Source organism: Branchiostoma floridae, unplaced genomic scaffold, assembly GCF_000003815.2.
Source record: "Branchiostoma floridae strain S238N-H82 unplaced genomic scaffold, Bfl_VNyyK Sc7u5tJ_1548, whole genome shotgun sequence".
Lineage (NCBI taxonomy): Eukaryota > Metazoa > Chordata > Leptocardii > Amphioxiformes > Branchiostomatidae > Branchiostoma > Branchiostoma floridae.
Window position 1 is genome coordinate 261,754 of NW_023365749.1, and position 15,013 is coordinate 276,766.

A 15,013-nucleotide genomic window follows, 5' to 3' on the forward strand; every position below is an offset into this window, starting at 1 on the left:
AAGAATCCGACAAGACGATCTCCCTTGCGTGTCTCCTCTTGAAGATGAGCGGCGCGAAGAAGATGAGGAGCAGGACGATGGAGACGGCCACGGAGATCACCAGCAGCACCAACATCGCCCAGAACACGTCATCAATCCGGGACAGGAACACCATGGTGATGGGGAGGGGGGGAGGTCAGGTTGTGGTCAGTATGTTCACAAAGTTGTTAGATGGACTGGTTTGCTGACTGGCGGGTCGGCAGGTTGGCTGATTCGTTAGTTTCTGTCTTGGTTGGTTGGTTGCAAAGTGATGGTTTAGATGTTGAAAGCCTCTGTTTCTCAAATCACCTGTAAATAGAAGTTGAAGAAAAAATGGATATTTCTAAGGAGGTTGAAGAGTTAACGCCAACCTCTGATATTTCAGATAAAACTTTCCTTAAGAGAAATACTTACATGAGAACAGTTAGACCGTCTTTTGCATCTTCTATACACATTATGCTGATGTTACGGTCAAATTTCCAAACCTGGGCTCGGCCGGGATGTTTGCGGAATTTTTAAGCGAAAAATAAAAGTATTTATCAAAGAATATACGTTATATGCTTTTGATGAATTTTCTTCTGTCTTGTTCTTGATAGCCATTGTACCTGTTCGGGCCCAAGGGTGGAAATGTGACTTGGACGCCTTTGTTATTGGACCACAAAACCGAACAGGACAGAAAGACCTTGGATTAAAACATTTTCACACAGAGTCCGTGCAAAATCCCTTGCCTGCAGCATTACTGGCCTGTCCCTTGCGTGCGGGTTCTGTCCAACCCAGGGAATTTTTGGCGTAGTTCCAGCACTGGCCTCCTACGCAGACTTTTGGAGCGGTGGCATTTAATCATTTAACATGGGCTAAGGTTCTACATGCTGAGAAGGGGAATTCTGCCGCACCTAGAATTGGCAAAACGTCCTTTCCCAGCACAGATCTTGTTTCTACTGATTTAGTTATTCATTTGAAAAATTGTTATTTGTCCCACATAAGCTCATGTCCTTGTTAGGTTTTATGATTTCTCTTTTGTTCATGAAGTTTAATTTTAATAATATAACTATAGTTTTGGTTCTGCCATTATATTGATCATATTTTCATTTCATTTAATTTTAACTGATGTACAATTGGCCTTTGTTTTATTGATTTCATTTGTAACTTGTGTCTAGTTATTTATGATTTCATTGTTTTGTTGATTGTATATCTATGTTACATTGCTGTGGCCCATTGGTGGCAGAGAGCAAATAAAGATTACTAGTTCATCATAGAGAACCTTAGCCCACGTTGAAAATCGCGAATCAGTGCCCCTCTAAAATTAAAATAAACGCCGCTTCAGGTCTGCGAAGGGGGCTATATGTGCGTGTTAAGCCTCCAAGTTGCTCTATTGTCTACCGATTGTGAGGAATCTTTGGGGACGAATGACGTTAACCTTTGTGTTATTGTTGGAGACGTTTGTTTTGCTGTACCTAGTACTTCCCGTGGGGGCGTACTGCTCAGTGTTACAGTTGGATTTGCACAAGTTTCCATCACGTTTGTTGCTAACAGGGTCCCCAGTATGTCAGAAAACATCGTACCGCTGCCAAATCCTACTCCCAAAGCAGAGATTTGGCTATGGCTGTTTTTTACGTGTTTTGTTAAGTTTACTCGTGTCCACAGGAAATTCCTAAAAACACATCAAAAGCCTGCCGGATCCGAACCTCTGCTTGAAGAGGAGCCAACCCCCACATCTGTTTTAACTGTTTTACAGGTCAGGGCAAAACGTCATACATGTACTAGTAATTGTAACTACTGAAAGGACAACGTTCACCAGTCGTTAGAATTCTCTTCATCGTTATCATTATAACAAAAGCCTTAAACATTTTCAGCAAAACGCAGAAAGTTTGATATTTTCACAAACGACATGCACGAACAGTCAGTGGGGCGATGGGACCTGACCCGTAAGCTGTAACCATGGTGACCCATGACCTCTACACCGTCCATCACAAGTAGGGCGACATCACAGACACTCCAACCTCACTACACTAACTCTTGCAGTCAATAGTCAAACTATACACGAGCATTGGGACAAAAATTGCGTGCATATAAATCATAATACTATGGCCGTGGCGCGTTGATACACCCAATCCCCTCGCCTGATCTCGGATATCGATGTTAAGCAGTCCGGTCAGTACTTAAATCAGCATCATTACTAAAGAAAATTGGGTACCTACTGACTACAAAGATATTTATTTATAATGAGCTGAAACCACACATCTGCTTGAAGATTACGCCGGACGCGCATATTCTGGCTGCTGAACCCGCCAGAAATACCCTGAGCCACCCCCGGGACACTTCTCACATGTCAACAGGGCACTGCTGCTGAACGGGGAAAACAGATCGAGTTCTGGATTGGGGAAATTGGAAATAATCTTCATATCAAAATCTCAAAAACAATTTTTAAAGTATTTTTAGAACAACGTGTGTTGTATCGCCGTAGTAAAAATCCATTTACAATGTCATTTGTGTGAATGGTCCTATTGTGAAACAATTCTGTATCTGACCACGGTCAGCGAGGATAGATTGTAATTTGTGATCTTGAAATGTGAAAAAAAAATCCCTTTCGATCTCTCTCATCCACGTAATCGTTAATGTTACTTTTAAGTTGTAACAACACACGCGACTACATGTCGTTTTCTTTTGATAGGATGGCCTATATGGAGGGTGGAGGCGCTGTTGCTACCCAGTAACGGTTCAGATTCACAACAACATTTACGAGAAACCCGGAATGCCATGAGACAGAGCCATGCATAATTGATTAAGTCCCGCATCACTTTCACTCTTACCTCGCCAACAGCACGACTGTTTGTCGATATGTACTGTGAGAGGACACCAATACCGCACTCACTTTCTCCTCCTGATTCTTCAAGGCGTCTCCAAGACGTCAGATGTGGAGGAAAGTTTCTCGTAAGATGGCGTCCCGTCTCAGCTCGCTGAGAGTCTATCAGTTCTCAGTCTGACTCTGCTACACCCAAAAGGTCAAGGCGGGACCTACCACTTTACTTCCAGGGGGGTTTCTTTAAACTCTGTCTGAAAGTAATGAAGGAGATTAATAGATCTCAACTATCATGTCTATTATCAGAGTCTTATCAGTACACCCCGTCGAACTGAAATGAGAAAGTGATGTGATGAGAAAGAGCTGATGCCTCTACGGCGCGTGTCGGTAAACAAACGAGTATTTGCCTGTGATAGACGTATTGGGTGCTCCTTAGATGGCTTCTGACAGATAGGGAAACAGGGTCTAATGCAAACCACATAAGTACACAGTGTACCATGTGTTCAGGATTTACGATTTAGGGTAATACATGTATCCATCGGTGTGGATAATGTATGAGAATATTCTCCTTGATTTTTTGTGCTAGTGATACACTTTGTTCCTAGATAGAATTGGTGTTTAATATTTTCCGGGTGTACCTTTGGCAGCCCCCACCCTCGCTGTTAAGTATTGGTCCCTCCGGAAACCCTCCTCATACCGAATGTAACTTGAGATGTTAACTGTACTACAAACAGAATCCGATAGACGGCGCTTTTTATCGATACAGTAGAAGCCTATTTCCCAGCGTATTTCGTGCAATTATCCGGCTGGTGCAATAATGCGAAGTATCCAGCTTGACCGCACCGGTTTGAGATTTTGGCATTCCGTACAGTTAACAGAAGTGTGCGTTGATCCTTTATGCAATTAACTGGCTTCTATTGCACTAGTATGCGACGGTACGTTGCAAAATAGAAGGTCGTCACTGTTGGCAACGTTCCCAGAACGCCATGTCCCGCTGGGAGAGGGTTAGCATAAGAGTAACTTGGATCGTGAGGAGAATTCAGGCTACAAAATGTCAAACAGGATCAATTATTGACAAGGAAAGCACGGCAATCTCCAGACTGATCAGAGAGAATAGAATATGCGGAAGGAAAACGACACGTACGTTCGGCTCTTCTCCCACCCATTTGAAGAAAATGACGTACCTCTGTGTAACACTTTAATCAAGCCTAAGTGCCATCCGATTTTCGGCTGGGGTCCTATACTCGTTATCATATAAACAAATTTTAAGATATAGTGAACTATAATCACAAAATCGGTACTCCGATCTGATTGCTTCTCTTTCAACCTTGCAACTGATTGCTCCTCTCCAGGAATACAAGTCGCAAATCAGAAATATTATTTTTTTTCATGTATACACATCAAAATTGTACCAACTGAAAATGAGCGATACCATCATAACGAATAGAAATGTAGATGTTGGTTAATGTTGGCATTTCCCCCCGGGTGTCGTTCTAGCCGAATTTACTGATGGAGAAAATTGTTTACGCTTTCGGTAATGCAATCATGATACTAATGCATCTAGGCACAAGCAATGAGGAGAATATCTATCTGACATCTTCTGACGGCCTTTCTGGCATGTTTGGCGATCATAAGATAAAGCTTGTATACACATAATTGCTGAGGGTTTTGTGGACATTGAAGGGTGCTGTTCTCGTGTAGAATGGTAAATTCCAGACATTTCGTACCACCTCAAACATGAGTACGATGAAGAATGGTTAATGTCATTTGTGCCGACCAAGGCCATTACTAAAACAGAATTCATGTCGCGCCAGCATGAGCGCCATTCATAATTCATTTTCCAAGATGTCTGGCTCGTCTTCAGTGTGGAGCCACTGCAACTGATTAAGGTATTGATTCAAGGCAGTTTGTAGCCCGATTCTTGAACATTTTAAAACTAGATTCGCGTTTTTCTACAACCTGAAGAAACTAAAATGGTTTAAATATTGAGTAAGCAAAACAGGGCTCTGAATCAATGACCTACAACAGATAGAAACCCAACGTTTGCGTTTTCAGTGTTTTCAGTGAATACTGCATATCTTTGCCGAACAAAGATGTTCGTTCCATTGTGACAAATTTCCCATAATGGCATAGCAATATGGTCCGAGAATTAACCATCATAACTATAATATCTAATTAGTTGGCATTACCGTCGTGCTACCCTGCTTTAACAGTCGTATAAATGTTCAAGTCACATGTAATGCATCATTACGTTTACGCTGTGCACGGTCCATTCCTTTTACTTTGCCTAACCGTCAGTGCACCTGCTCTCAGAATGTCCAAATTCAACATGTCACCTTACGATTGACTCTGCAGTTTCCCTCGTGGAAAATGCAGTATGGTGCAGTGACTATGGAATGATCCAAGGCCTCTTTCGACTTTGACATAGCGACAGTCTTGTCAAATCTATCAGAAGTGCTCTCTATGACTATGTTAGTTTTGTCATTTTCATGGCCCATCGACTCTTGTTAAGTTGTTCTATGTCACAAGGCAGTCACTCTAGGATGGTTCTCTATATAATCCATGATAGTCTTTTTTTTTAACTTTCATGGTCCATCGACTGTGGTCAAGTAAGCCCGTGTCACAAGGCAGTCGCACTAGGATGGTTCTGTATGTTACCCATGATAGTTTTGCAATTTTGCATCGACTGTTGTCAAGTATTAAAGCCCAGGTCACAAGGCAGTCACACTTGGATGGTTCTCGATATAGCCCATAGAGATGACAGACCCAGGGTCTCCCTTCTTCTCATAAATGAGACGGCCACCGCCTCCTGTCAAGTAAGTCCACGTCATGATCACAAAGCAGTCACACTAGGATGGTTCTCTGTATAACCCATCGATGATAGTTTTGCAATTTTCATGGTCCATCGACTGTCAAGTAATACAATGTACCATGTCACAAGGCAGTCACACTTGGATGGTTCTCTATATAGTCCATAGAGATGACAGACCCCGGATCGCCCTTCTTCTCATAGATGATGGGAGACGGCCAGCGCCTCTTGCACAAGTTCCGCGCGAAACACGCTAAAAGCAAGATGGAGGAGATGACGGCTGATGTCGTCATCAACACGAACATGGCCAGGAACGTGTTCCCGAGCATGCCCAGTGGAGCCGGGTTGGACATGGCTGCGGCTGCGCACAAGGGCGGTACAGACTACACGGGTCAACTGTGAAGGGAGAAAAGAAAAGCAAGGTGTGACTTCAGAATATATTTGTTACTACATACATGTATATCTGTATGATTGTATGTTTCTGTTGCATTACGGTTGTTCTATGACATCTATGTGTTGTTGTTTTTTCTATTTAAACCATATACAAGAGAGTAGTGTGGCTAAGGAATGAACCCTAATTTGTCCCGTTAACAGATTTGTATAATCTGCATTGCTATGTTCCTCTCTATGTATTGAGTTTTGCTTGGTTCTGTTTTCCTCTTAAATTAATCATAATGTTTCTCTGAGCTTCCTTTTATTTCTGGCAGAACAATTAAAGCGTCAGTAGTGGTGTGTCTTAACACAGATTTGAATAAGCCATTACAGACCGGTAATGTTTTAAACATGGTGTAGTTCTACCTTTGATGGGCTTAGTTCTGACAAAAATCACTTAATGGTACAAGCGTGGATGGGCCAATTAATGAATTATTCATTTATTCACTTAATGCAGTATATGGCTTATGCCATGATTTCGCCAGCCCACCCGTATGCCCTATTGAGTAACCCGTACGCTCCAAATTTGCCTGTTCTGTGTGAAGAGTATGGTGGATTCCCTAATAAGAACCAATGTCAGTCAAGGAGGTATGCGTCATGGCACTCATCTGGGTAGTTGTGTGTTTCTGCTAGGACAAAAGTGGGTCACTTCTATTTTAAAACAAAATGATTATGTAATTTGCACTATCAATTACCTATCCATTTCGTCTGAATGTACAAAATGGCAATGAGACCTACGCAGATGTATTTTCAACTGATGCAATATTCACACAAAGAACAGAACCCCGCCCATCGATTTGACAGAACCATTGATTCCAATACCTTTTGCCATCAATACACCCGTTTATGGACGCCCTGTCATTTCCATATAAATGAGCTCTCATCATAAGACTTAGTAAGTAATACGACACATAGACAACATAGATACCGTCCTGTAAACTAAATGACACAATAACATAAATCACGTATACTCTGAACATAACATATTCCTACCTTAATGCCGTCAGACCGGCCGAATAGTGCGACGTTCGCGCTCGGAATTCTTTATTCCCGAGTCGTCTACCTCCCTGCGCCAGCCGGAAAACAACGTGACGTCCTGCCCTTAAACAGACGTGGTTACGTCACTGCGTCAGATCGATCATGCCGCAGTGTGGAGGGACAAAAGAACCGGGTCCTCTCACACCATCCACCTGCCGCTGCTATGCCGTGATTTTCCGTGTGCCATCACAAATCGGAGACACAGCAATGCTCTGTCCGCTGCAGTTACCGAAGACAACACGGTCAAATTCACAAAAGAACCGGGTTCACTCACACAGTCCACCTGCAGCCGCTATGTCGTGATTGTCCGCGTACCATCACAAATCGGAGACACAATGCTCTGTCCGTTGCTGCATCTACCGAAGACAACACGGTCAAATTCAGTGACAGGTATATATAACGTTAGTTAGCTTCAGTCCAACATCAAAAGAATACAGTAATAATACGCCGTCCTACGCAGTACGCACTATATTCCAAATCAGCAATCTGAGAAACAGCGTTGTCTCCTGTTGTTAGATTTGTACAAACCATTGCATCCAGCAAAGGCGAAACAGCAGATGTCAACTCTAGTCAGACACTGCAGGAGAGTATCCCACCAGAGATGTCCCGCTCAACGTGTTCCATACGCCCAGTGATTGGCTCGGTGTTTGTCTGCTCACAGCAATGTCTGAACATTGACTTTGCGGCACGTCGATCGATAGAAAGGTTAGGGACCACTCGGTAATAACATTAACCTGGTGTGTACTACGACTATGAAATACGTGTTGGAGGTGATCACTGGCCCATTGGCAAGAATTTTTAATGGATTCTCCCCATGTCATGAATACATAACATGGACAGGCGTTCATGTGTGACGTCATGAATATACTATCTACACAGGCCTGCTGTGATCACCGTTGAGCTAGGCCCAGCAAAGTTGATATTATGGATGACATACTTGGAGTGCCAAAATTCTATGCGAGAGGACTAAAGACAGTTCAGGGCAATTTGCAACGCACGTACGTTTTAAGACACATGTGCTTCTTTCGTGACAAAGTAAGGCATTAGGTAGTAATCACAGGTACCGGTAGGGATCACATAGTGTTGTCGCTTGTCAATTCTCAAGTTCGGGGCCCTACAAGGGCAATGACCCTAATTGACGCTTGCGAAGAACAGTATTGATTTTTCGTGAGGGTGGCGCATCTAATCCTCAGGTTCAAGCAGATGTATGGCGTTGTGTGTTTGTGTATCGTTAGTTATCTTTATCCGCCAGGTAACCTATATCCGTTGTCCTTAAAAACGGCATATTCAGGGTTTTGTTTTCGACGGGCAATGTTTTCAATATCCTATGATCAGCAATATTTTCAACATATTGTAATTTGAAACCAACGCCCGTCGCCTAAAGTTATGTCCCTAAATACGCTGTCTTTTTTTCAGACAACGTATAAAGGTTACTTCGCGGATAAAGGTTAACTAGCGTTGATCTCTTTGGAAGTGTTGAGCGTCTTCCTTGCATAACACTCATGACGTACTTGGACATAAGGATCACATATATAAGGCACTACTCCCCAGAAACGAACCCCATATTGGTGGAGCCGGGGCGCGCCCCCTAAATACAAACTTGACTCATCGCCAGATCACAACTGACAGACAAACATAAAAATCCCGGCTTCCTCCTCAGTTGATCATTCCCAGTAGATGACTCACTTCACACTGTGGAGTATATAACACTCGGAAATAAAGACATACCACTCAACGCCTTCACAAATTAAACACCAGTCCTTGATACGCCTTAAGAAGTGGAGAGAGTTTCCACCAAACAGAAGTCACCAACTCAGCGAGGCTTGTAGCTGTGATCTGCGGTTCACGGGTCCCACATAGCCGACAACAGTACCAGGAAACCATGGTGGTGTTCGGCGCTACAGCCCCCGTTGTGTTGCTTGGATTCCTCGTTGCAGGTAAGTACATGTGTTTTGTGTAATTCTGTCGCATTTACAATGTGGTTATCGCTTAAGCCATAAAAAGTTATGGACTTATTTAAAGTTAACGTAATAAAGAGTAACGGTAATGATTTCATGGCGACATTGCGCTATTCTTGATTTGCATCTTTTTGTTAGCTTTAGATCAATCTAGTACACTGTCTTATACAAGACAGGGTCAAGACAGGGTAGGGAATCGTCGCACTCGTTAGACCGCCTAAGGCGTTTACAAATGGAGGTTTGGGGGTTGCCTAAATGCTTAAGATTATGCAATACTTCTAAAGTCTCAAAGACTAAAATGTACGTACGGCATTTAGCAACTAACAGAAAAGTCTTCGTATCCATTGGTTTGATCTTCAGGACATCCTGACAGCCCCTTATACACTGACTTGCTAATGTTTTTAAGGAGGCTCAAGACATTTGCTGAACAGGGCTTCTTCAAGAGTCTATCCTTTGTTTTAATGCTTTATCGTGTATCAGAGTAAGCTTTTGTGGCGGATGTGGCACATTTGCGTGCGCTTCTGCCCCACATGCGAACCCGACCTCGGCGGCTTGCGTGCCTCTGGCCTCAGGCCTTCAGACCACGAGTAGGTCACAAGACAAACAGGCGAGTACTTGTCAACAAACCAAGTGTGAGCGTATTAATATGACTTAACAAGAGGACCTCAGTTTATCTAATTACTTGAAGTAACGGCAGTTCACATTTGCGGCTGTTGAACGTGCACATGATTTAGTTGACAGGATCAGTGTGAATCCGGATCCGTATATTAGAATGATGAATAGAGTCCATTTCAGGTCAGTTGCCGCAACGGTTAATGATGACCAAATTGGCTAATTTTCAAACTGACTCTAACCACATCCGAGAGGTCACGTTTTGGAACAAGGACCTAAGTCGTTTGAAATCGACTCAGTTGGCATTTACAGCAATTCATGCAAAACGAATTCGACTTGATTACCAAATCTGATTAAACCGATTTGGTTTTTGCAGCATGAACGAACGGAGTTAAAGTAGTATATTGTAATTAACTAAATTTATAACCGTGAAACAGTAAAGTCCAATTATTATCAGTCCAGTAGAGGGGTATGGTGCGGAGGAGTGAAGACTATTCAGGAAATTGTGCTGACGGGTGAGACACGACCTTGGAATCCAGGTCACGGCTTCTTTAAGATGTTTAAGATGTCTTCTTCGCCCTTGGTAAACAACATGTGTGCTTCTCCCGCCCCACGGAGTATGACCCACGCGTGTCCTCATAAGAGCTCCAAGCAGACGCGCGGTGCCGGTTCATTTCATTACTCATTTCATTTATGGTCGTCTTTTCGCTGGTATCGTAAATCCTGGTAATATGTCTTATGAGGCAATCCAGGAGAAAACAAATCGCAAATTGAATAACTGCTTTTTGGAGTATCTTATTACCTGGATGTCTAACATTCATTGATGAATTACCGGAAACTGATAGAGGGTCAATAACGCCTGGGAGCCTGTAACGTTACCCGTCCCGGGTATCAGGTTTTCTTTTTACCTTTGTAGCACAATCAAATGCAACTTCATCCACACGGAAGAAAATAGTTTTACTTGTCAACTTTTATTTACATTTCACAAACAGTCTGTCCCCGTTGTAACAGCGTCCATATCCCAACCCATGGACCAACCCGTAGACCAGCCTGCGAATCAGCCGAGGTCCCGCTCCAAGCGTGACCTGTTCTCGCTGTCCGGCGTAATCCGCTGTGTGACCGGGAACAGGTAGAGGGTCAAGAACACCTGGGAGCCTGTAACGTTACCCGTCCCGGCAAAGAAGTTTTCTTTGTACCTCTGCAGCACAATCAAATGCAACATCCGGACGGAAGAAAAGAGTCTTACTTGTCACTGTATCACCAACACACTGTTTAATTTCATTTTGTTCCGCTTTTAACCCTTTAAACAGCATCCATGTCCCAGCCCGTGGATCAATCCGTAGACCAACCCGAGGGCCAACCGAGGTCCCGTGCTAAGCGCGACCTGTTCTCGCTGTCCGGAGTGATCCGGTGTGTGACCGGAAACAGCGCCCTGCTCATGTACAACAACTCCTGGGAGCCTGTAACGCTACCCGTCTCGGCTATGAAGTTTTCTTTTTACCTTTGCAGCACAACAAAATGCAACTTCATGACCATCCACACACGAAATGTTTGTCAATTGTTATTTGAATTTCACGAACAAGCTATTTGATATCATTTTGTCCCCGTTTTTAACAGCATCCATGTCCCAGCCAGTGGACCAGCCCGAGGACCAGCCAGTGGACCAGCTCGTGGACTATCCCGTGGACCATCTCGAGGGCCAGCCGAGGTCCCGAGCCAAGCGTGACCTGTTCTCGCTGTCCGGGGTGATCCGCTGCGTGACCGGGAATAGCGCCCTGCTCATGTACAACAACTACGGCTGCTTCTGCGGGAGGGGCGGCGGCAGGGGGCGGCCCGTGGACGATATCGACAGGTGACTACATTCAGCATCTGTATATCATGAATTAGCCTATACAGTCACGTTTGTCTATAAGGACTTGAAAGATATGGTCATAGTAGACAGGTGAACACAATAACATTCTTAATGCTTGGAAAATTATAAGGGACTATGTCACCAACAGAAAGTGACCACAATGGCCACTAGTAGAGGTTTAATTTGCCAGCCTTCCTTCTGTATCTGTATCTATTAAGGCTATAGCTAACGCCACAGTTCCCCAAAGTGGCCCGGTCGGGTAGTTTTAGGGAACGAAATGTATTATGTAAAAAAAAAAAACACAAAACGGACCAAATATAATCCAACAGTACGGCATAAGCTATAACTTTTCGTTTCCGCAAACAGCCCGGCCGGGCCCCGTGTAGGAAATGTGAAGTAGGCCTAACCATTGGTACAATTACCTTCTACATCTGTAGCTGTCAACCGGAAAATATCATTCAGTATAACGTATCAGGCACTATACCTGCCTTTAGCCAACTCGGATATAAACGACATACAGCATAACACTACATCATTTCTATCAAATACACGTGTACAGTTAGTTAGTTTAACTACTCTCCAAGCAGACGTTAATGGGGAAAATCGTGATCTTTCTTTTATATACCGTTTTTTCTATCAGCTATCCCCACTAACACGGGATACAAAATATACATACAAAGGGATAGCTGACAGAAAAACACGGCATATAAGAGAAAGGTCATGATTTCCTTCCATCAACCTCTGCTTGGAGAGTAGGTTAACCAGTCCCAGACTTAGCGTGGCAATCTTTAGTTTAATTTTATCTTTTCCTGAGGAAACGAAGCCTACACGTCTAGACTAGCTATACAGACAATTTTGCTATACAGCCATCTGCCGAACAGACACAAAGTTAAGTACACACTGTTCATGTATCAAGACGTGTTTTCTTGGAATGATCCCATGTCTACAACATTCACCCAAAGTCTCTTAACCAAACATCGCATGGGCGCCCTGGATCTTGGTTGTCTTGTGGTCGGTTGCGCTTTTCCGTAATCTCCAAGCAGATGTAAGGATCTGGTTTATTCTCGGTGTTTTCCGCCTTTTTTGTTGTACTCTTTTCTTGTATTGTGTTTCAAACAAAACACCGGGAAACATACCACAGGCCAAAATATCGACTTTGACCCTTGTCTTCCCAGTTCTTATCCACTTACCAAATATCATTACACTCCATAAATATCCGGAAACACAAACACACACAAACACACACACACACACACACACACACACACACACACACACACACACTCACACACACAAACACACACTCACACAAAACAATGTCTCCATTTTTCATGGAGACAATAAGCTGCATCCTTACATATGCTTGGACACTTTTCCTTCTTAGTGCTGATGGACTCTATATCATCTGCAGTTTTGTTCCCTCCCGCTAGGTGCTGCGTGGCGCACGACCGGTGTTACGCCCTGCCCACCTGGTTCAACGCGCTGTTCGTCATCTACCCGTACAGGTGTATCGGCAGCAAGGTCACGTGCAGTAAGTGTGCTGTGAAAATAAGCTTCAAGCCTTCAAAACCAGTATTCATCGCTATCTGCTAGCTTGATAATTTCCACCATCTATCAACTTACTTCATTGCCTAGAAGTGGTCAAACGCATTGCGGTGAACATGCAGAAGAAAAAAGAAGAAGATATTTAGATCTATTGATATGTTTAAAAAAGTGTGAGTGAGTGTGTGTGTGTGAGTGAGTGTGCGTGTGCGTGCGTGTGAGTGTGTGTGTGTGTGTGAGTGTGCGTGTGAGTGTGTGTGTGTGTGTGTGTGCGTGTGAGAGAGAGAGATCTAGAGAGAGAGGGGGGAGAGAAAGAGAGAAGCTGTCATTCTAAGCAGTGTTTTCACTCTTTCTACCCTGCAGCTAGCCGTAACTGGCTGAGACGCAGCGTGTGTGAGTGTGACAAGGCGCTCGCCGAGTGCTTCGCCCGTTCCGTCTACAACAGACGCTTCAAAAATTACCCGTACTGCGGAGCCTTGCAACCAGAGGACCCCGCGGTGGACACTGGGAAGGAACCCGCAGTGGACGCTGGGAAGGAAACCCCGGTGGATGCTGGGAAGGATGAGAAACCTTGGATCGGGTCAGGGGATGGCTATGATCGGTTCCTCAGTCAAAGGGTTAGAGTGGGAAAACGTGTAATCATTGGCCAGTGGCCGCTATAAAATGGAAGACGCTGGAAAGGAAAATTCTATTGATGATGTAAAGTTGCCGATGAAGGTTAGACACCCAGGTATTAATATACGCCAAATATCAGATATCAGATCCAAAATAGACTGACTTTCCAAAATCATAACGACTATTTGGCATGCAAAACTTGCGTCAGGATCACTTGCAGGGCAGTGTATGTTGCAGTTATCATATTAACCGCATGATGCCGCTCCTTAACGTCCTCGCAGTATACTTAGTCTAGAATTCTAGACAATCGTTCACATCACATTATCATATAATCAGGTCTATCTATGACTAAGGTCCCAATTTCTAATCCGTGGCTCAGCCGGGCAGCTTTCGGAAACGAAAAACATGATATGAAAAGCAACAAAACACACATAACTTCAGAAAAATAGTCAGGAGCACAGTTTGTGTATATTTCATGGTAGACAGTTTCATTTTTCGTTTCCGCAAATATCCCCGCCGGACCCCGTTTCGGAAATGGGACCTATGCCATGTCTACTCCCCAAGCAGAGGCTCGGATCCAGCTGTTTTTTGTTTGCTTTAATGCGTTTTTGTGGAGTTTTCAATTTTGTCCTCCGTTATGGACTCCGTCAAAAAACGCCTGACAAAAACGCCTAAAAGCGCGTCAAAAACAGTCGGAGCCGAACCTCTACATGGTGAGTTATCTTTGTCGTGTGTATCTCTTGGACCGATTGACGTAGACATCATGAGAACCTGCCTTCTCAGTATCTAACAAGTCATTGCTACTTATAATACCTTGCGAGGCAGGTAACTCCCATAATATAGGTTTTTACCATAGACGTAGACATCATCGCTGCCTGGTGTTCTAATGTGTTATTATTGTACCATAAATGTTTGAGTAGAGAACAACAAAAGAAATTTATGTTCAGATAAAAAAATCCGATGTGCATGAATGTGTGACACATTGTTTATTTCTTGTGAATTGATGTTAAACTTGCGTGTAATATCAGCTATGAGTCATCTTCCGCAACAATACACAGGACAAATGCATTACTCCGATCAATATGTTTTACGGTTCAAGGATTCGTGCAAACAATAGATCTTAAGTTCACGGGAAATTACCATTAATATTGATTAGTGTTGATAGCAACATTGACAATAAACAATAAGAATAATCAATGCGTTGCTTGCGTATTAGTCTCTGTATCAACAGAAAAGATATGAAAAATAGGATATGAGATGAAAATGAAAATAACAGTATCGAATGACATACGAAAAAGTTCCGTAAAATACAAATGTGTCGCAATATGGAACAGCCT

General features: G+C 43.4%; 1 protein-coding gene across 1 annotated transcript; it reads left to right on the forward strand.

Moving 5' to 3' along the window:
• The first annotated feature begins 8,703 nt into the window (after positions 1 to 8,703).
• Positions 8,704 to 14,860, forward strand: LOC118408049 (phospholipase A2 A2-actitoxin-Ucs2a-like). Its single transcript, XM_035808667.1, has 4 exons — positions 8,704 to 9,034; positions 11,285 to 11,519; positions 12,950 to 13,050; positions 13,425 to 14,860. Exons 1-4 carry the CDS (start codon positions 8,980 to 8,982, stop codon positions 13,721 to 13,723), a joined length of 690 nt encoding a protein of 229 aa, XP_035664560.1. The 5' UTR covers positions 8,704 to 8,979; the 3' UTR covers positions 13,724 to 14,860.
• Positions 14,861 to 15,013: the final 153 nt, after the last annotated feature.

What these genes read in the sequence shown, in the direction of transcription:
- LOC118408049 (XM_035808667.1), top strand. Translation starts at nt 8,980, where the DNA reads ATGGTGGTGTTCGGCGCTACAGCCCCCGTTGTGTTGCTTGGATTCCTC. An exon ending in GCTTGGATTCCTCGTTGCAG is followed by an intron (nt 9,035 to 11,284) that starts GTAAGTACATGT and finishes CGTTTTTAACAG; the next exon opens with CATCCATGTCCCAGCCAGTG. An exon ending in CGGCAGCAAGGTCACGTGCA is followed by an intron (nt 13,051 to 13,424) that starts GTAAGTGTGCTG and finishes TCTACCCTGCAG; the next exon opens with CTAGCCGTAACTGGCTGAGA.